This window comes from Rana temporaria, chromosome 8 (genome assembly GCF_905171775.1).
Source record: "Rana temporaria chromosome 8, aRanTem1.1, whole genome shotgun sequence".
Classification (NCBI taxonomy): Eukaryota; Metazoa; Chordata; class Amphibia; order Anura; family Ranidae; genus Rana; species Rana temporaria.
The window spans coordinates 184,098,465-184,118,908 of record NC_053496.1 but is presented as its reverse complement, the minus strand read 5'-3'; the positions used below and the strand labels follow the sequence as shown (position 1 = coordinate 184,118,908).

The 20,444-nt window shown below is 48.7% G+C and overlaps 2 protein-coding genes and 1 long non-coding RNA gene across 3 annotated transcripts; all 3 read right to left on the bottom strand.

The window, feature by feature from the left end:
* On the bottom strand, nucleotides 1-1,961 carry LOC120909572 (gastrula zinc finger protein XlCGF17.1-like). The gene is made up of 2 exons (XM_040321339.1): nucleotides 1,825-1,961; nucleotides 1-1,559 (listed from the first exon to the last, which is right to left on the bottom strand). The coding sequence occupies exons 1-2, from the start codon at nucleotides 1,946-1,948 to the stop codon at nucleotides 553-555; spliced, it is 1,131 nt and encodes a 376-aa protein (XP_040177273.1). The 5' UTR covers nucleotides 1,949-1,961; the 3' UTR covers nucleotides 1-552.
* A 1,100-nt stretch (nucleotides 1,962-3,061) lies between these two features.
* LOC120909599 lies at nucleotides 3,062-9,317 on the bottom strand. The gene is made up of 3 exons (XR_005741317.1): nucleotides 9,279-9,317; nucleotides 3,645-3,759; nucleotides 3,062-3,081 (listed from the first exon to the last, which is right to left on the bottom strand). It is a non-coding gene; the product is annotated as an uncharacterized LOC120909599 (long non-coding RNA).
* Nucleotides 9,318-12,726: 3,409 nt separating this feature from the next.
* Nucleotides 12,727-18,929, bottom strand: LOC120909584 (zinc finger protein 2-like). Its single transcript, XM_040321351.1, has 7 exons — nucleotides 18,898-18,929; nucleotides 16,797-16,911; nucleotides 16,103-16,237; nucleotides 15,873-16,013; nucleotides 15,569-15,793; nucleotides 15,278-15,413; nucleotides 12,727-13,931 (listed from the first exon to the last, which is right to left on the bottom strand). The coding sequence occupies exons 2-7, from the start codon at nucleotides 16,890-16,892 to the stop codon at nucleotides 12,946-12,948; spliced, it is 1,719 nt and encodes a 572-aa protein (XP_040177285.1). The 5' UTR covers nucleotides 16,893-16,911; nucleotides 18,898-18,929; the 3' UTR covers nucleotides 12,727-12,945.
* Nucleotides 18,930-20,444: the final 1,515 nt, after the last annotated feature.

Sequence of the window (20,444 nt, the reverse complement as noted above, 5' to 3'; positions counted from 1 at the left end):
AAAAAGATAAAATCCATATAACTAGTCAATTCTGATTTTGTGACATGATAAAGAAAGGCTACATAGATCCATCACTAAAGGGTCGGGAAATTAGAGGGCAGTGCCAGTGTGGTTAGGAGACTTATCACGTGATCAGAGCCTTGGGCTTCTGATGTTTAAGTAGAGAGCAAGGGGCATTGGCCAATAAGGGCATAGAAGGTGAGAAAGGTGGAGCCAACCTGAGGAAGAACCTGAGTGGCAGCCAATGAGATCAGAGGGAGCCGTTTCTCCTAGACCCCGATCTGTTGCCTGAGACACGATCCTAACACTTCTCAACTTCTCTGATGTACAGCAAAATATGGATCCGACAGAAGACGTTAGCTACACCTCCTCTAGGGTTGTTTGGGTTCTCTGAGGCTTGGAAGGCCAAGACTTCTATAGGAAACAGCACTCAAAGCAAGAAAATGGCCTCTTTACTCGTCTGCGGTAAGATGGGATTTCCAGGAAAACGAATGAGTTTGTAATACGGCTTCTCCCCGGCGTGAGATCCTTCAGCTGCCACAAGGTCCGATTTCAATGCATAACATTTTCCGCACTCGGGTCAGGCGCCATGCTCATTTCACTGTGCGATCTCTGATGTCTGTAAAGACAGGACTTCTCTGAAAAAGATTTTCCGCACTCGGAGCAGGAATACGGCTTTTCTCCCGTGTGCGACCTCTGATGCCTAGAAAGATGGGCCTTCTGCGTAAAACATTTACCACACTCAGGGCAGGGAAAAGGCTTCTCACCTGTGTGAGATCTCCGATGTCTGAAAAGATGGGCCTTCTGCGTAAAACATTTCCCGCACTCGTAACAGGAATACAACCTCTCACCCGTGTGTAATATCACATGCTTGGAAAGAGTGGATTTCTGTGAAAAACTTTTACTGCACTCGGGACAGGAGTAAGGCTTCTCCCCCGTGTGGGATCTTTGATGTATAAGAAGGTCTGATTTCTGTGGGTAAGATTTCCCGCACTCACCACAGGCATACGGCTTCTCCCCCGTGTGCAATCTCTGGTGTTTGGAAAGGCTGGATTTCTGTGAAAAACATTTTCCGCACTCAGAACAGGAATACAACCTCTTGCCTGTATGCAATCTCTGATGTCTGGAAAGATGGACCTTCTGTGAAAAAACGTCTCCACACTCAGAACAGGAATATCGATTCTCCTCCGCATGAAGCTTGTAATGTGCGACCAGTTCTGATTCATGAGGAAAACATTTCCAGCACTCAGAACAGGAATGAAGCTCCTCCCCCATGTGAGATCTCTGATGTACAGAAAGACTTTGTTTAGAGTTAAAACTTTCCCCACATTCAGGACAGGAAACTTTCTTCTTTCTCTGAACTCCGGCCCCATCCCTCACAGTACGAGGTTCCTCAGAGTCAGAGGGATTCCATGGTCTATCCACACTGTGAAGTCCTCCATCCATAGTGAAGCTCATTGTCTTTTCTCCTCCACAATCTCCTGTGATGTCCTCATCTTCCATTTTACAACCTGGAGATAAAGTGAGACGATCCTTTGAGGGTTTCTCCATGGCGTGTCCTGGAAAAATATAAAAACATCATCAATATATCTGAGAGTTAGTTCACTTCCATCAAGATTGCATCTGGGTCAGGAAGATATGGGTGAGGAGATGTTCTTGGTGGATGACCCAACCAGCTGGGCCTCCTCCCCTCTTCAGTCAAAGGGCGCTTAGTCCTCCTCCGAGAGAAGACATTGGCTGATATCACTCAGCTCCCGCCCTACTCTGGACCAATAAGTGAGCAGTAACAGAGCAGAGATAAGAGAAGAATATATTATGGGTCACCTGTGCTGATCTCTGAAGGAGTGTCCTCCTCTATGAATGTCCTCGTCATTCCATCCTCCTCTATATATTGCTGATCATCCCTCACATACGTCTCTTCTTCTTCATCCTCAACTTTCATGTTCATCAGATCTTCACCCTAAACCAACAGAATGGCAGAAAATAACATCTGTAACATAGAAGTATTTATGATGTGAGATCACATAGAAAATATCATCTTGTAGAGTCCACACATCGTCTCCTCATGTCAGAGTGTTCAATCACTTTATGTTCCCGACCCTCAACTCCACCTACCTGATGATGGTGGGGGATGGTGTGACCTTCCTGTGTGGAATCCCGGGAATACAGAGGACGGGGACATCTCTCTGGTGGGTTTCTCTTTTTAGATGGCTCTATCATAACATCCTCATTGAGATCCTCATGTCCATCAGAAAACTCCTTCATCACTCCATACTCCTCCTCATACTCTTCTTTAACAACAACCATATTATAATCCCTGAGGTTTCCACTCTAAATATATAATAAAACATTTATTAGAAGAAACATGCTTGTGTATAAATGATAACTATCAGTGATTGTTCCTCATCTACCTGATGATGGTGGGGGATGGTGTGACCTTCCTGTGTGGAATCCCGGGAATACAGAGGACGGGGACATCTCTCTGGTGGGTTTCTTGTATTAGGTGGTTTTATCATATCCTTGTAGAGATCAGTGTGTCTATCGAAAAGCTCCTCCATCACTCCATACTCCTCATCTTCCTCTATATACTCTTCTTTAACAATAATGCAGTCCCCGAGGTTTCCACTCTAAATTTGTAATAAAACATTTATTGTAACAAACATACCTGCGTATAAATCATAACTACCAGTGATTGTTCCTCATCTACCTCATCATCGTGAGGGATAGTGTGACCTTCCTGTGTGGAATCCCGGGAATACAGAGGACGGGGACATCTCTCTGGTGGGTTCCAGTTACTGGATCCATCCATGACGTCCTTGTAGAGATTATTGTGTTCTTCTAAATACTCCTACATACAGAAGTAGACATATACGATACAGTCACCACTCAAACACATCCCTTGTCTGTTACTGGATAATGTCCCAGAATTCCCAGAATCCTCCTCACCTCTCCTGTCAGCAGCTCCATCATCTTCTTGGTGACTTCTAGAATCTTCTCCATGTTGTGTCTCTCAGGTTTTAGGGAGTCACATGGAGGCACTGTGATGGTCATATGATCACCGGACTTCACAAGAGGAAATCTCTGTATTGGAGAACCAATAGGAATATCATGTTAGAATCCCAGAATCCTCCTCACCTCTCCGGTCAGGTCTGTGGTTTATTAATAGAGATAAGAGTGATGTCATGTGACCTCCCAGAATCCTCCTCATCTCTCCGGTCAGGTCTGTGTTTTATTAATAGAGATAAGAGTGATGTCATGTGACCTCCCAGAATCCTCCCCACCTCTCCGGTCAGGTCTGTGTATTATTAATAGAGATAAGAGTGATGTCATGTGACCTCCCAGAATCCTCCTCACCTCTCCGGTCAGGTCTGTGTTTTATTAATAGAGATAAGAGTGATGTCATGTGACCTCCCAGAATCCTCCTCACCTCTCCAGTCAGGTCTGTGTTTTATTAATAGAGATAAGAGTGATGTCATGTGACCTCCCAGAATCCTCCCCACCTCTCCGGTCAGGTCTGTGTATTATTAATAGAGATAAGAGTGATGTCTTGTGACCTCCCAGAATCCTCCTCATCTCTCCGGTCAGGTCTGTTTTATTAATAGAGATAAGAGTGATGTCATGTGACCTCCCAGAATCCTCCTCACCTCTCCTGTCACCAGGTAGATGATCTCCAGGGTGAGGTTTAGTATCTTCTCAGTTATGCGACTCCGGTCCGCCTCCATCTTCATTGGTGGGGTCATGTGATCTATGCAGGTTACCCTGTAGATGGATAACAGAGAATCATCTGGACTGTACTGATTGTACAATATTAGAATGGGGATGTGTGGGGGATAATATGAGGTCTCTATCATGTAAGAATGGTCCCCAGTGAGATTACCACAGACTCCCTCAGTACAGACTCCCCCAGTTCACACCCCCAAACTACAGACCCCCCCCCTCCCAGTCTAACTGTCTGCAGTAAAGGCTCAGATGCATTGAAGCAAAGACCTGGCATTCCTGCCCGTATTCTACATGGTCACATTCCTCTTTCGCAGGAATGCGCACATGGCCGATGCGCGAGGACACATTAGGAATGTGCCACCACGCACTGGTGTATGCCTCAATGAAAATTTGTCCCAAATAGGCCTTTATAAGGGAGTTAGCTGCCTCCAGAGATTGCTGGTTAATCTTCATCTCTCCAGTGCGCTTTCTCCTGTGAACCCCATGTTAGTGGATTTTCCATTACGGACTCAGCTTGCTCTTGGACCTGTCTTCTGCCTGCCTCCTGGTTTGACCCCGGCTTGCTTAACAGACTTGCTTGTTCTGCCCTCCAGTGTATTACCCTGGCCGACCCTCCTGACTACGCTTTGTCCTAACATCCACACCTGGTACCCGACCTCAGGTCGGAACTGGCTACGCTTTTGCCTTCTACTCTACCTGTGACCTGCTACTTACTACAGGCGCCACCTGCCTCCCGTCCCTGCACCAGTCTTACTTCATCTGATCCAGTGCCTCTGCTGACTACCTGGATTCCTTGACCAGTAATGCTCCAGTTGGGACATCCTTGTCAGCAGTTCCAGCGGGGGACCTGTGCTTATTTGAGCCTAGCACCTCCTGTTCTCACCATCAGTGGTGCCTGGAGCTTAGCTGCAAGGAAGGCCCTCTCGCCAATTGGCCTCCGAACAGGTACATGATACAAACTCTTCAGTAGAGACCCCCTTCCTTGCCTAATCCCTTAGCACCCCCCACCCCTCCCCAATAAATACTCCCTCAGTACAGACCTTCTGCAGTTCAGATCCCCCCAGCCTGACTTGTACAGACCCCACAGCCCAGTTAAGACCCCCAGAGTTCAGACCTCCCCCTCCCAGCCTAACCCTTCAGTACAGACCTTCCTCCCAGCCTATCCCCTCAGTACAAACCCTCCCCAGTATAGACCTTCAACTCCCAGTCCATCTTCTCCATACAGAATCCCCCATACAACCCCCTCTCCCGGCCTATCCCCTCAGTACAGACCTTCCTCTCCCAGTCCAACCCCTCCATACAGAGCCCCCTTCCCGGCCTATCCCTTCAGTACAGACCCACCCCAGTACAGACCTTCCTCTCCCAGTCCAATCCCTTCATACAGAGCCCCCTTCTCGGCCTATCCCTTCAGGACAGACCCACCCCAGTACAGACCTTCCTCTCCCAGTCCAATCCCTTCATACAGAGACTCTCAGTACAACCCCCTTCCCAGCCTATCCCCTCAGTACAGACCCTCCCCAGTACAGACCTTCCTCTCCCAGTCCAACCCCTCCAGTACAGTACCCCCTCCCGGCCTATCCCCTCAGTACTGAGCCTCCTCTCCCAGTCCAACCCCTTCTTACAGACCCCCCCAGTACAGTACCCCCTCCTAGCCTATCCCCTCAGTACAGACTTTCCTCTCCCAGTCAAACTCCTCCATACAACCCCCCCCCCCAGTACAGCCCCCTTCCCAGCCTATCCCCCCCTCCCCCAGGCCAACCCCTCCAGTACACTCCACCCTCCTTTAAGCTTATACCCCTCAGTACAAACTCCTTCCCAACCAAAACCCCTACTCAAACACCAATGCAGACTTCCTTTTATGTTAGATCTCATTTCCAATTAGTGGCAGTTCAGAGTGAGGGAAATCCATCCCTCGGCTGTGTCACGTGACTGGAGCCGCTGTCAGACAGAAGTTGTGCTGCAAGGCCTATAATATGAGCTCTACATTGCCGCTTCTGCCTGTCTGACAGCAACACAAAACAAGAAAACTGTTGGGCGAGTGGCCGGCCAGCACCCCAGAGTATCGGTAACGAGGATGGTTGGCACCCCCCTCACCCCCCAAGTGCGCCACTGCCTGGCAGATTGGAAATTCCATTCTCATTGAAGAGTCTGTTTTATTTAGAAATTTTTGGGCTTTGTCTTTAATCTCCCGGCAAAGAAAACTGAAGAGGATTCCCTTTACGTCCAAATAAACCCCCCATCCCAGAATAAATGTCGTAAAAATACATTAATTGAGAAAATGTAATCTCCAAAATGAAGAGAATGTTCTGGCCCGGTAAGTGGGGGAATGCTCTGACCCTAAAGGGGTTAATATAGGTTTCTACACTATATATGTGTGTATCATCATCTGCTGGAGATAAAAGACGTCACAGGAGGAAGAGGACGGACATGACGGGGTTACTGGATGCAGGGCCGGCGCTACCACTAGGCGGATTAGGCGACCGCCTAGAGCGCACTGTCGCCTAGAGGCGCACGACCGCTATTACTCCCGCACTGTCCTCCACAAAATGCTGGTAGGCGGCAGCGTCCTCAGCCCTGACATGTCAAGCAGCGCCGCGCGGCTCCAGTTCTCTGCTCTGAGTGAGTCTGACTGTGTATCACACGTGGCAATGGCATAGATAGGTCCCCCAGCCTGGGCGCCCTCCATTACTGTGTCACCAAAGGTCCGTCCGTGTCCAGCAATGATCCTCCTTTTCAGCAGAAAGAGCCGACTCACATGAGGCAGCAGCAGCCCCTCCCTTCTCAGCTCTCTCTCTCTCTCTCTGTCCACAATGACTGACAGTCTGTGTGTGACAGGAGGAGGTGTACTGTCCGTAGCACAGCGCCCCCCCCCGGCACTCCCCCCCCTCTCCTGAGTCCTGTCAGTCACAGTGTGTGGAGCCTGATGCCGCGCGATGCATCATGGGTACTGGCGGCTCCCGGGCTTGGGGGGGGACAGGTGGAGCATTGAAGAGGCACCGTGCCACTGTACAACAGCAGAGGTGGTGTGAGCGAGGGCAGGCAGCCACCACCGTTCACCGTTCAAGTTGGTGTGGTGAGTAAAGTAAAACTTTTGTATGTGGTAACAATATTTTTTTTTAAATGTATGTGTATATTAAAATATCTGCAGGCCCCCCCCCCCCACCCCCCCAGAGCTTGATTTGCATTAAAGGAGTTCTCTGACCTAAAACTTTTAACCCCCGCTGTGCCCGGCCTGTAAAAATTTACAAAATAAACTGTCACTTACCTGCCTACGATCCCCCGTTGTTCCGATATCGCCGTCCCGTTCTCCGGTCCCGGGCCCCTTCCGCTTCCTGTGTGTCGGTGACTCATAGTGCGCTCAGCCTATCAGCGGCCGCAGCAATGTCCCGTCGCGGCCGCTGATAGGCTGAGCGCACTATGAGTCACCGACACAGGAAGCGGAAGAGACCGGGACCGGAGAACGGGACGGCGATATCGGAACAACGGGGGATCGTAGGCAGGTAAGTGACAGTTTATTTTGTATATTTTTACAGCCCGGGCACAGCGGGGGTTAAAAGTTTTAGGTCAGAGAACTCCTTTAATTGGCACTGATGTGATTGATCGGACGCAGGTGTGGCTGTATTTGATGGGCATGGGTGAGGTGGAATTTGATGGACGCAGGTGAGGCTGTATGTGATTGGCGTGGGTGAGACTGTATTTGATGGGCACAGCTGGGACTGTATTTGATGGGCACAGCTGGGACTGTATTTGATGGGCACAGCTGGGACTGTATTTGATGGGCACAGCTGAGACTGTATTTGATGGGCACAGCTGAGACTGTATTTTATGGGCACAGCTGAGGCGGAATTGATGGGCACATGTGAGGCGGAATAGATGGGCACAGCTGAGGCGGAATAGATGGGCACATGTGAGGCTGTATTTGATGGGCACAGCTGAGGCTGTATTTGATGGGCACAGCTGAGACTGTATTTGATGGGCACAGCTGAGGCTGTATTTGATGGGCACAGATGAGGCTGTATTTGATGGGCACAGATGAGGCTGTATTTGATGGGCACAGCTGAGGCGGAATAGATGGGCACATGTGAGGCTGTATTTGATGGGCACAGCTGAGGCAGAATAGATGGGCACATGTGAGGCTGTATTTGATGGGCACAGATGAGGCTGTATTTGATGGGCACAGCTGAGACTGTATTTGATGGGCACAGCTGAGGCTGTATTTGATGGGCACAGATGAGGCTGTATTTGATGGGCACAGATGAGGCTGTATTTGATGGGCACAGCTGAGACTGTATTTGATGGGCACAGCTGAGGCAGAATAGATGGGCACATGTGAGGCTGTATTTGATGGGCACAGGTGAGACTGTATTTGGGCACAGCTGAGACTGTATTTGATGGGCACAGCTGAGACTGTATTTGATGGGCACAGATAAGGCTGTATTTGATGGGCACAGATGAGGCTGTATTTGATGGGCACAGATGAGGCTGTATTTGATGGGCACAGCTGAGACTGTATTTGATGGGCACAGCTGAGGCGGAATAGATGGGCACATGTGAGGCTGTATTTGATGGGCACAGGTGAGACTGTATTTGGGCACAGCTGAGACTGTATTTGATGGGCACAGCTGAGACTGTATTTGATGGGCACAGCTGAGACTGTATTTGATGGGCACAGATGAGGCTGTATTTGATGGGCACAGATGAGGCTGTATTTGATGGGCACAGATGAGGCTGTATTTGATGGGCACAGCTGAGACTGTATTTGATGGGCACAGCTGAGGCGGAATAGATGGGCACATGTGAGGCTGTATTTGATGGGCACAGGTGAGACTGTATTTGGGCACAGCTGAGACTGTATTTGATGGGCACAGCTGAGACTGTATTTGATGGGCACAGATGAGGCTGTATTTGATGGGCACAGATGAGGCTGTATTTGATGGGCACAGATGAGGCTGTATTTGATGGGCACAGCTGAGACTGTATTTGATGGGCACAGCTGAGGCGGAATAGATGGGCACATGTGAGGCTGTATTTGATGGGCACAGGTGAGACTGTATTTGGGCACAGCTGAGACTGTATTTGATGGGCACAGCTGAGACTGTATTTGATGGGCACAGCTGAGATTGTATTTGATGGGCACAGCTGAGACTGTATTTGATGGGCACGGGTGAGGCTGTATTTGATGGGCACAGGTGAGACAGAATGGATGGGCTCAGCTGAGACTGTATTTGATGGGTACAGGTGAGGTGAAATGGATGGGCACAGGTGAGGCAGAATGGATGGGCACAGCTGAGACTGTATTTGATGGGCACAGGTGAAGTGAAATGGATGGGCACAGCTGAGACTATTTGATGGGCACAGCTGAGACTATTTGATGGATGCTGGAGAGGAGGTATTTGATGGGCGCTTCATTAAAAAGTTAGGGTATACATAAGCAGGGCAAAGGGGGTGGAGTCCGGGGTGGAGCCAGGGGGGGGCGGCAAAATTAGGTTTCGCCTAGGGTGTCAAAAATTCTTGCACCAGCCCTGACTGGATGTAAATAAAAAATAAGATCTTATTACCTCCTCTCCTGCCAATTCCAGCAATGTCTCCTCTCTACTTCCTCCCGACTCACCTCTCACCCGGAACTTCCTGTTCGTTTGTTACATCACTTCCTGTCTGTTGTCCATAGAGTCTTTCTATCTCTATGGTAGGTGAGATCACCACCTTGTGGAACTCAGAGGAACTGCAGCCCCGAGAAGCGTCTTGTAGTGTGAACAACGGCCTTGTGCTTCGGGTTGCAACCTTTTCTTCAAGTCAAAACCGAACACTTTAGCGGCACACAGCAATTTTTTTTACAGAATATATCATACAGTACAGTGGAACCTCGGATTGCGAGCATAATCCGTTCCAGGAGAATTCTCGTAATCCAAAGTACTCGCATATCAAAGCGAGTTTCTCGATTGAAGTCAATGGAAACCATAATAATTTGTTCCGCATTGACTTCAATGGCTTGCAATACCGCATGCGGCCAGAGGCGGGGGGGGGGGGGTGCTGGGGAGCCTCGGAAACGGCCAAAAAGGCCAGAGGACACCTCAGCTGACCCTGGCAAACCTCGGAAAGACTTAGTTCCCGAGATTTGCAGATTCGGGCCTTTCCGATCGGCGAGGTTCGGCTCTGCTCGGCTCCGGCGCCCCCCACCTCAGGCCAAACGTGGTACTGCACACCGCTTTGGCCTGAATCGTGCTCATTTTGCGATATAACACTCGCAAACCGAGTTATGATTTTTAAAAATACAGTTTCTATTGCGAAATCCTCGTTAAGCGCGTTACTCGCAATCCGAGGTTCCACTTGTAGCGGCTTGCTCTTTTTGATCCGGCGCTGTTGTAAATTTAGAGGGAAGTCTGAGAGTTAGTTTACTCAGACATGTGTGATTTTGAGCAAAATTGGCTTCTGTTCCAGCCATGGCTATGCTGTGAGTGACCACTATTGTTCGCCTAGGGTGTAGTTGTTACTCCTGGCCAAGGGTGGCAGCAGCTAGGTCAAGGTGATTTGAGTATTCTCCTTCGAAAGCCAATTAGTGGGGTTGATCGTCCCGCTGTGCATGCTGGGAAGGGTTACTTAAGGGACAGACGTCACTGGACTGGGGTCGTCGATCCTGGGTCTGTTGTCCCGCCACCCCTGTGTGTGGCCCTCCTGGCCGGGGGTGCACGTTCCTATAATCCTGGCTCCGGGACCATGTCCGGGGTTGTGATCTTCTGAGTAGGTCCAGTAGGCAGATTGGGTCTACGCATTGGAAGGTGATCCTGTGCTGTCCGTCCTGAGGGAGGAAGCCGCTTGATGAAGGTCCTATCTTGGAGAGGACCGAGCACGAGGCTGGTGTTTCAAGAGAGGCCTTAAACTTCATCGAAGGACGCACCGTATACTGAAAGGCTTGATGGTGATCGCCTGTCAGTCTCAAGTTCTATTGTGGTTTTATTAATAGAGATAAGAAGTGATGTCATGTGACCTCCCAGAATCCTCCTCACCTCTCCGGTCAGGTCTGTGTTTTATTAATAGAGATAAGAAGTGATGTCATGTGACCTCCCAGAATCCTCCTCACCTCTCCGGTCAGGTCTGTGTTTTATTAATAGAGATAAGAGTGATGTCATGTGACCTCCCAGAATCCTCCTCACCTCTCCGGTCAGGTCTGTGTATTATTAATAGAGATAAGAGTGATGTCATGTGACCTCCCAGAATCCCCCTCACCTCCCCGGTCAGGTCTGTGTTTTATTAATAGACATAAGAGGGATGTCATGTGACCTCCCAGAATCCTCCTCACCTCTCCGGTCAGGTCTGTGTTTTATTAATAGAGATAAGAGGGATGTCATGTGACCTCCCAGAATCCTCCTCACCTCTCCGGTCAGGTCTGTGTTTTATTATTAGAGATAAGAGTGATGACATGTGACCTCCCAGAATCCTCCTCACCTCTCCGGTCAGGTCTGTGTTTTATTAATAGAGATAAGAGTGATGTCATGTGACCTCCCAGAATCCTCCTCACCTCTCCGGTCAGGTCTGTTTTATTAATAGAGATAAGAGTGATGTCATGTGACCTCCCAGAATCCTCCTCACCTCTCCGGTCAGGTCTGTTTTATTAATAGAGATAAGAGTGATGTCATGTGACCTCCCAGAATCCTCCCCACCTCTCAGAAGGTAGATGATGAGATACACTTTTTAGTCAATCAACTTACAAAGAATAAATTGTTTATAATTGTTTTTAATATACATACATTTTTAACAGCTAAATATCAAATATTACATAAAAAAAAGTCCTATTAACCACTTTTAACCAGCAGGTGGCACCCTCTGAGCAAATTCCCCTTATAAGACAATTATTGCACTGGAATGGTCAGTCCTCTCATGTAGACTCATCTCCTTTGCTCTTCATCCACAAGCAATATTTAGCTTCTTTCTCACCACAATTTTTTTCATGAACATAAAAGGGCTTTAAATAAAATAAAGTGGGGGAGAAGGGAGTGGAGAGGAGAGTGAAAAGTGGCCATTGTGTAACACAATGGACAGTGTGAATGGTGCAGTGATCGTGGTGCCATAAATCAGAGTGACCCACACGCACAGTGATTCTACGGCACCCCTGGACTGCCACTCCAGGGGCACATACACCATGGGCTTCTTTTTTGGGCAAAAGTCTTCTCCTCACTGTGTGTACCCATGTCCTCACACCTGCCTGCTGCCATTTCTGAGCAAGCTCTCCACTGGTGGTGCCACCCCCGATCCCGCAGCTGAATCAACTGTCGGAGACGGTCCTGGTGCTTGCTGGACTTTCTTGGGTGCCCTGAAGCCTTCTTCACAAATGCAGTGGTAATGTTTTTTTGTAGGATTAACCACTTCACGCCGATATACTTCGGCAGAATGGCACAGCTGGGCAGATTAACGTATATATATATATATATATATATATATATACACACATTGCCCTTTAAGACGCTGCATTGTGGGCGCGCGCCCGCCGCGAGTGTGACCGCGGGTCCTGCGGACTCGATGTCCATCGGGATACCCGCGATCGTCTCACGGAGAGGAAGAACGGGGAAATGCCGATGTAAGCAAGCATTTCCCTATTCCTCCTAGTGACAGGACACTGATCACAGCTCCCTGTAATCGGGAGTGGTGATCAGTGTTGTGTCACACGTAGCCCATCCCCCCCTTACAGTTAGAACACATCCCTAGGACACACTTAACCCCTTCAGCGCCCCCTACTGGTTAACCCTTTCACTGCCAGTGTCATTTTTACAGTAATCAGTGCATTTTTATGATCGCCTAAACTGAGGAAAACATTTTTTTTATATATATATTTTGGAGAAATTTATTATAGCAAAAAATATTTTTTTTTCAAACTTGACGCTCTTTTTTTGTTTATAGCGCAAAAATAAAAACCGCAGAGCCCCACCTAGTACTGGGAGGGTTCTGTTTCGGCAGTCCCTCCGAGGAAGTTGGGTCCGTGTCGGCTTCGGTTGCTCGGACCACAGTACCTCAATCCCCATCTGGAGCCTAACGCCCCGGGGGATCAGGGTTTGGGTCCCTCTTCACAGGAGGATCACTTGACGTTGCATCCGTCTGCACGTTTAAGTGAATACTCTTTATGTGTGTGCACATTTTTCTGCACCGGGTGGAGTTTTTTGGGTGTGTTCACACGCCATAGGCTTTTCAAAAAATAAAAATAAATATGACCCATATAGAAGACATTTCCCACACTCAGGACACTAATACACCTTCGAGGGCTGTGTGGGTTCTCTGATGTTGGGTAAAATAAGACTTCTGTGAAAAACATTTTCCACACTCAGGGCAGGAATACGGCTTCTCCCCCGTGTGAGATCTCTGATGCTTGACAAGTTCTGATTTCCGTGAAAAGCATTTCCCGCACTCGGAACAGAAATACGGCTTCTCGCCCGTGTGACATCTCTTATGTTTGGTAAGACCGGCCTTATCTGAAAAACATTTCCTGCACTCGGAACAGGAATACGGCTTCTCGCCCGTGTGACATCTCTTATGTTTGGTAAGACGGCCCTTATCTGAAAAACATTTCTCGCACTCGGGGCAGGAATACGGCCTCTCTCCTGTGTGAGATCTGTAATGTACGACAAGATCTAATTTCCGTGAAAAACATTTCCCGCACTCGAGGCAGGCAAAAGACTTCTCGCCCATGTGCAGTCTCTGGTGTCTTGAGAGATTGGTGCTCTGTGTAAAACATTTTCCGCACTCAGTGCAGGGATACACATTCTCACCTGTATGCAATGTCTTATGTCTAGAAAGACAGGACTTCCGAGAAAAACATTTACCGCACTCGGAACAAGAATACGGCTTCTCCCCTGTGTGAGATCTGTAATGTGTGAGAAGTTTTGATTTGTGAGGAAAACATTTTCCGCACTTAGAACAGGAATAAACTTCCTCACCCGTGTGAGATCTCCCATGAACAGAGAAAAATTGATCAGAGCTAAAGCTTATCCCACATCCAGGACAGGAACATTTCTTCTTCCCGTGAATTCCGGCCCCATCCCCCACAGTACAAGATTGCTCAGAGTCAGAGGGATTGCATGGTCTATCCACACTGTGAAATCCTCCATCCATAGTGGAGCTCATTGTCTTTTCTCCTCCACAATCTCCTGTGATGTCCTCATCTTCCATTCTACAAGCTGGAGATAAAGTGAGACGTTCCTTTGAGGGTTTCTCCATGGCGTGTCCTGGAAAAATAGAAAAAACATCATCAATAGATAGGAGAGGGTTAGTTCACTTCCATCAAGATTCAATCTGGATCAGGTAGATATGAGTGAGGAGATGTTCTCTGTGGAGGTCCCGACCAACTGGGACTCTTCCCTCCATCAAAGAACCTTTGGTCCTCTTCCCAGATCACTTCTACATTTACACAGCCTTGTCAGAAGAGCAGGAACCAATGAGGTTCAAAGTTTCAACTTGCAGGACCTTTACCATAGAACAAGTGACCTTAGGCCTAGGCTTCTATAGCTTAGTTCCCGTCCTACTAAGGACCAATCAGTGTGCAATAAGAAGAGATAAGAAAAGAATATATTATGGGTAGGGTTGTCCTGATACCGATACCAGTATCGGTATCAGGACCGATACTGAGCATTTGCGGGAGTACTTGCACTCCCGCAAATGCCCCCGATGCCAGATCCGATACTACCCACGCTCCCCCGTCGCTGTCGTCGCCGCCGCATACCGCAACGCCCCCGCCGCCTAGTTAACATTACAGCTTTCATTTGAATAGCTGTCTGTTCCCCGCCGCGTATAGACACTCCCCCTTACTTGGGATTGGACAGATGATCTGCACTTTGATAGACAGATCACCCATCCAATCCCGAGCAAGGGGGAGTGTCTATACGCGGCGCGGCAGGGAACAGACAGCTATTCAAATGAAAGCTGTAATGTTCCCCGCACGCTGATTAACTAGGCGGCGGCATCTAGGTATGGGGAGACATGGCTGCATATGTGGGGGGACATGGCTGCATATGTGGGGGGACATGGCTGCATATATGGGGGACATGGCTGCATATATGGGGGACATGGCTGCATCTGTGGGGGACATGGCTGCATATACGGGGGACATGGCTGCATATATGGGGGACATGGCTGCATATATGGGGGATATGGCTGCATCTGTGGGGGACATGGCTGCATCTGTGGGGGACATGGCTGCATATGTGGGGGACATGGCTGCATCTGTGGGGGACATGGCTGCATATATGGGGGACATGGCTGCATCTGTGGGGGACATGGCTGCATCTGTGGGGGACATGGCTGCATCTGTGGGGGACATGGCTGCATATATGGGGGACATGGCTGCATCTGTGGGGGACATGGCTGCATCTGTGGGGGACATGGCTGCATATGTGGGGGACATGGCTGCATATGTTGGGGACATGGCTGCATATGTGGGGGACATGGCTGCATTTGGGGACACATTTAAGAAAAAGTAACGGTATTCGGCATCGGCGAGTACTTGAAAGAAAGTATTGGTACTTGTACTCAGTCCTAAAAAAGTGGTATCGGGACAACCCTAATTATGGGTCACCTGTGCTGATCTCTGTAGGAGTGTCCTCCTCTATGAATGTCCTCGTCATTCCAGCCTCCTCCGTATATTGCTGATCATCCCTCACATACGTCTCTTCTACGTCACACTCAGTTTTTATGATAATCAGATCTTCACCCTAAACCAACAGAATGACAGAAGATAACATCTGTAACATAGAAGTATTTATGATGTGAGATCACATAGAAAATATCACCTTGTAGAGTCCACACATCATCTCCACATGTCAGAGTGTTCAATCACTTTATGTTCCCGACCCTCATCTCCACCTACCTGATGATGGTGGGGGATGGTGTGACCTTCCTGTGTGGAATCCCGAGAATACAGAGGAGGGGGAGATCTCTCTGGTGGGTTTCTCTTTTTAGATGGCTCCATCATAACATCCTCATTGAGATCCTCATGTCCTTCAGAAAACTCCTTCATCACTCCATACTCCTCATCCTCCTCTTTATACTCTTCTTTAACAAAAACCTTATTATAATCCCAGAGGTTTCCACTCTAAATATATAATAAAACATTTATTAGAAGAAACATGCTTGTGTATAAATGATACTATCAGTGATTGTTCCTCATCTACCTGATGATGGTGGGGGATGGTGTGCTCTTCCTGTGTGGAATCCCGGGAATACAGAGGACGGGGACATCTCTCTGGTGGGTTCCCATTACTGGATCCATCCATGACATCCTTGTAGAGATTATTGTGTTCTTCTAAATACTCCTACATACAGAAGTAGACATATATGATACAGTCACCATCCAGACACACCCCTTGTCTGTTACTGGATAATGTCCCAGAATCCTCCTCACCTCTCCTGTCAGCAGCTCCATCATCTTCTTGGTGACTTCTAGAATCTTCTTCATGTTGTGTCTCTCGGGTTTTAGGGAGTCACATGGAGGCACTGTGATGGTCATATGATCACCTGACTTCACAAGAGGAAATCTCTGTATTGGAGAACCAATAGGAATATCATGTTAGAATCCCAGAATCCTCCTCACCTCTCCGGTCAGGTCTGTGTTTTATTAATAGAGATAAGAGTGATGTCATGTGACCTCCCAGAATCCTCCTCACCTCTCCGGTCAGGTCTGTTTTATTAATAGAGATAAGAGTGATGTCATGTGACCTCCCAGAATCCTCCTCACCTCTCCGGTCAGGTCTGTGTTTTATTAATAGAGATAAGAGTGATGTCATGTGACCTCTCAGAATCCTCCTCACCTCTCCGGTCAGGTCTGTTTTATTAATAGAGATAAGAGTGATGTCATGTGACCTCCCAGAATCCTCCTCACCTCTCCGGTCAGGTCTGTGTTTTATTAATAGAGATAAGAGTGATGTCATGTGACCTCCCAGAATCCTCCTCACCTCTCCGGTCAGGTCTGTTTTATTAATAGAGATAAGAGTGATGTCATGTGACCTCCCAGAATCCTCCTCACCTCTCCGGTCAGGTCTGTGTTTTATTAATAGAGATAAGAGTGATGTCATGTGACCTCCCAGAATCCTCCTCACCTCTCCGGTCAGCAGGTAGATGATCTCCAGGGTGAGGTTTAGTATCCTCTCAGTCATGTGACTCCGGTCCGCCTCCATCTTCATTGGTGGGGTCATGTGATCTATGCAGGTTTCGCTGTAGATGGATAACAGAGAATCATCTGGACTGTACTGATTGTACAATATTAGAATGGGGATGTGTGGGGGATAATATGAGGTCTCTATCATGTAAGAATGGTCCCCAGTGAGGTTACCACAGACTCCCTCAGTACAGACTCCCCCAGTTCACACCCCCAAACTACAGACCCCCCCCCTCCCAGTCTAACTGTTCACAGTAAAGGCTCAGATGCATTGAAGCAAAGACCTGGCATTCCTGCCCGTATTCTACATGGTCACATTCCTTTTACGCAGGAATGCACACATGGCCGATGCGCGAGGACACATTAGGAAGGTGCCACCACCACGCACTGGTGTACGCCTCAATCAAAATTTGTCCCAAATAGGCCTTTGTAAGGGAGTTAGCTGCCTCCAGAGATTGCTGGTTGATCTTCATCTCTCCAGTGCGCTTGCTCCTGTGAACCCTGTGTTAGTGGATTTTCCATTACGGACTCAGCTTGCTCTTGGACCTGTCTTCTGCCTGCCTCCTGGTTTGACCCCGGCTTGCTTAACAGACTTGCTTGTTCTGCCCTCCAGTGTATTACCCTGGCCGACCCTCCTGACTACGCTTTGTCCTAACATCCACACCTGGTACCTAGGGTTGCCACCTCATCCCTTTAAAACAGAACACATATGAATTACACAGGTTCTGAGGCTAATTTAATGCAGGTAAGGCACCAAATGAGTCTAATTACCACCTTAATTAGCCACAGAACCTGTGTAATTAATATGTGTTCTGTTTTAAAGGGATGAAGTGGCAACCCTACTGGTACCCGACCTCGGGTCGGAACTGGCTACGCTTTTGCCTTCTACTCTACCTGTGACCTGCTACTTACTACAGGCGCCACCTGCCTCCCGTCACTGCACCAGTCCTACTTCATCTGATCCACTGCCTCTGCTGACTACCTGGATTCCTTGACCAGTAATGCTCCAGTTGGGACATCCTTGCCAGCAGTTCCAGCGGGGGACCTGTGCTTACTTGAGCCTAGCACCTCCTGTTCTCACCATCAGTGGTGCCTGGAGCTTAGCTGCAAGGGAGGCCCTCTTGCCAATTGGCCTCCAAACAGGTACATGATACAAACTCTTCAGTAGAGACCCCCATCCTTGCCTAATCCCTTAGCACCCCCTCCCCCCCCCAATAAATACTCCCTCAGTACAGACCTTCTGCAGTTCAGATCCCCCCAGCCTGACTTGTACAGACCCCACAGCCCAGTTAAGACCCCCAGAGTTCAGACCTCCCCCTCCCAGCCTAACCCCTCAGTACAGACCTTCCTCCCGGCCTATCCCCCCCAGTACAAACCCTCCCCAGTATAGACCTTCAACTCCCAGTTCATCTTCTCCATACAGAATCACCCGTACAACCCTCTCTCCCAGGCCAATCCCCCCAGTACAGACCTTCCTCTCCCAGTCCAACCCCTCCATACAGAGCCCCCTTCCCGGCCTTTCCCTTCAGTACAGACCTTCCTCTCCCAGTCCAATCCCTTCATACAGAGACTCCAAGTACAACCCCTTCCCAGCCAATCCCCTCAGTACAGACCCTCCCCAGTACAGACCTTCCTCTCCCAGTCCAACCCCCCTCACCCCCCAAGTGCGCCACTGCCTGCCAGATTGGAAATTCCATTCTCAATGAAGAGTCTGTTTTATTTAGAAATTTTTGGGCTTTGTCTTTAATCTCCCGGCAAAGAAAACTGAAGAGGATTCCCTTTACGTCCAAATAAACCCCCCATCCCAGAATAAATGTTGTAAAAATACATTAGTTGAGAAAATGTAATCTCCAAAATGAAGAGAATGTTCCGGCCCGGTAAGTGGGAGAATGGTCTGACCCTGAAGGGGTTAATCTAGGTTTCCACACTATATATGTGTGTATCATCATCTGCTGGAGATAAAAGACGTCACAGTGACTATGGAGGAAGAGGACGGACATGACGGCGTTACTGGGTGTAAATAGAAAATAAGATCTTATTACCTCCTCTGCTGCACTTCCAGCAATGTCTTCTCTCTACTTCCTCCCGACTCACCTCTCACCCGGAACTTCCTGTCCGTTTGTTACATCACTTCCTGTCTGTCGTCCATAGAGTCTTTCTATCTCTATGGTAGGTGAGATCACCACCTTATGGATCTCAGAGGAACTGCAACCCTGAGAAGCGTCTTATATTGTGAACACGGCCTTGTGCTTCGGGTTGCAACCTTTTCTTCAAGTCAAAACCGAACACTTTAGCGGCACACAGCAATTTCTTTTACAGAATATATCATACAGTACAGTGGAACCTCGGATTACGAGCATAATCCGTTCCAGGAGAATGCTCGTAATCCAAAGTACTCTCATATCAAAGCGAGTTTCCCCATTAAAGTCAATGGAAACCATAATAATTTGTTCCGCATTGACTTCAATGGCATGCAATACCGCATGCGGCCAGAGGTGGGGGCGCTGGAGAGCCTCGGAAACGGCCGAAAAGGCCAGGGGACACCTCGGGTGACCTTGGCAAACCTCGGAAAGACTTATGGCCAGATTCACAGTCAGCTTACGCCGACGTATCTGTTGATACGCCGCGTAAGTTCTGTGATGCGCCGTCGTATCTATGTGCCGTATTCACGTATTGCCAAGATACGACCGACGTAAGTCTGCTACGCCGTCGTATCTTGGGTGCATATTTACGCTGGCCGCTAGGGGCGCTTCCGTTGATTTACGCGTCAAATATGTAAATGAGCTAGATACGCCGATTCACGAACATACTTGCGCCCGTCGCAGTAAGCTACGTCGTTTACGTAAGGCGTTTTTCCGGCGTAAAGTTAAACCACCAAATAGCTGGTCTAAGTCATTTAGGGTATGGCTGTCGGAACTGCCGTCGGATTTTACGTCGTTTACGTAAGTCGTACGTAAACGGGGCTGGGCGTAAGTTACGTTCACATTGAGCCGTCGTATCTTAGGGAGTATTTGCGATGTGATTCTGAGCATGTGCGCGCATGCGCCGTTCGTACGGCCATGCATTTACTTGGGGGACACGATTAATTTTAAAACAACACGCCCACTGCCTTGCTACTTTGAATTAGGCGCGCTTGCGCCGGCCATTTTACGTTACGCCGGCGCAAGAAAGGGAGCAAATGCTTTGTGAATACAGTACGAGTCTATGTTACGTCGGCGTAGCGCATATCAGATGCGCTACGCCGCTCTAAAGATACGCCGATCTCTCTGAATCTGGCTATTAGTTCCCGAGATTTGCAGAGGTCAGCCGTGCTGTCCTTGGGCCTTTCCGTGCATTTCCGATCGGCGACGTTCGGCTCTGCTCGGCTCCGGCGCCCCCACCTCAGGCCAAACGCGGTACTGCACACCGCTTTGGCCTGAATCGTGCTCATTTTGCGAGACAACACTCGCAAACCGAGTTATGATTTTTAAAAATACAGTTTGTATTGTAGCTCAGAAGCAAGTTATGAGACGGGAGCGCTTGTTCTGGTAAAACGAGCGTTTGTAATGGAGTAAGCACATTCATCACGCTGTAACAGACTGCAAAGCAC

Bases quoted from the DNA above. Each gene is read 5' to 3' on its own strand.
- LOC120909572 (XM_040321339.1), bottom strand. From the start codon at position 1,948: ATGAACATGAAAGTTGAGGATGAAGAAGAAGAGACGTATGTGAGGGAT. The intron at 1,560-1,824 runs GTGACCCATAAT...ATATTTTTCCAG, and splicing joins TCCTTCAGAGATCAGCACAG to GACACGCCATGGAGAAACCC.
- LOC120909584 (XM_040321351.1), bottom strand. From the start codon at position 16,892: ATGACCCCACCAATGAAGATGGAGGCGGACCGGAGTCACATGACTGAG. The intron at 16,238-16,796 runs GTGAGGAGGATT...TCTCCAATACAG, and splicing joins TCTACCTGCTGACCGGAGAG to AGATTTCCTCTTGTGAAGTC. The intron at 16,014-16,102 runs GTGAGGAGGATT...TTCTGTATGTAG, and splicing joins TGGAGCTGCTGACAGGAGAG to GAGTATTTAGAAGAACACAA.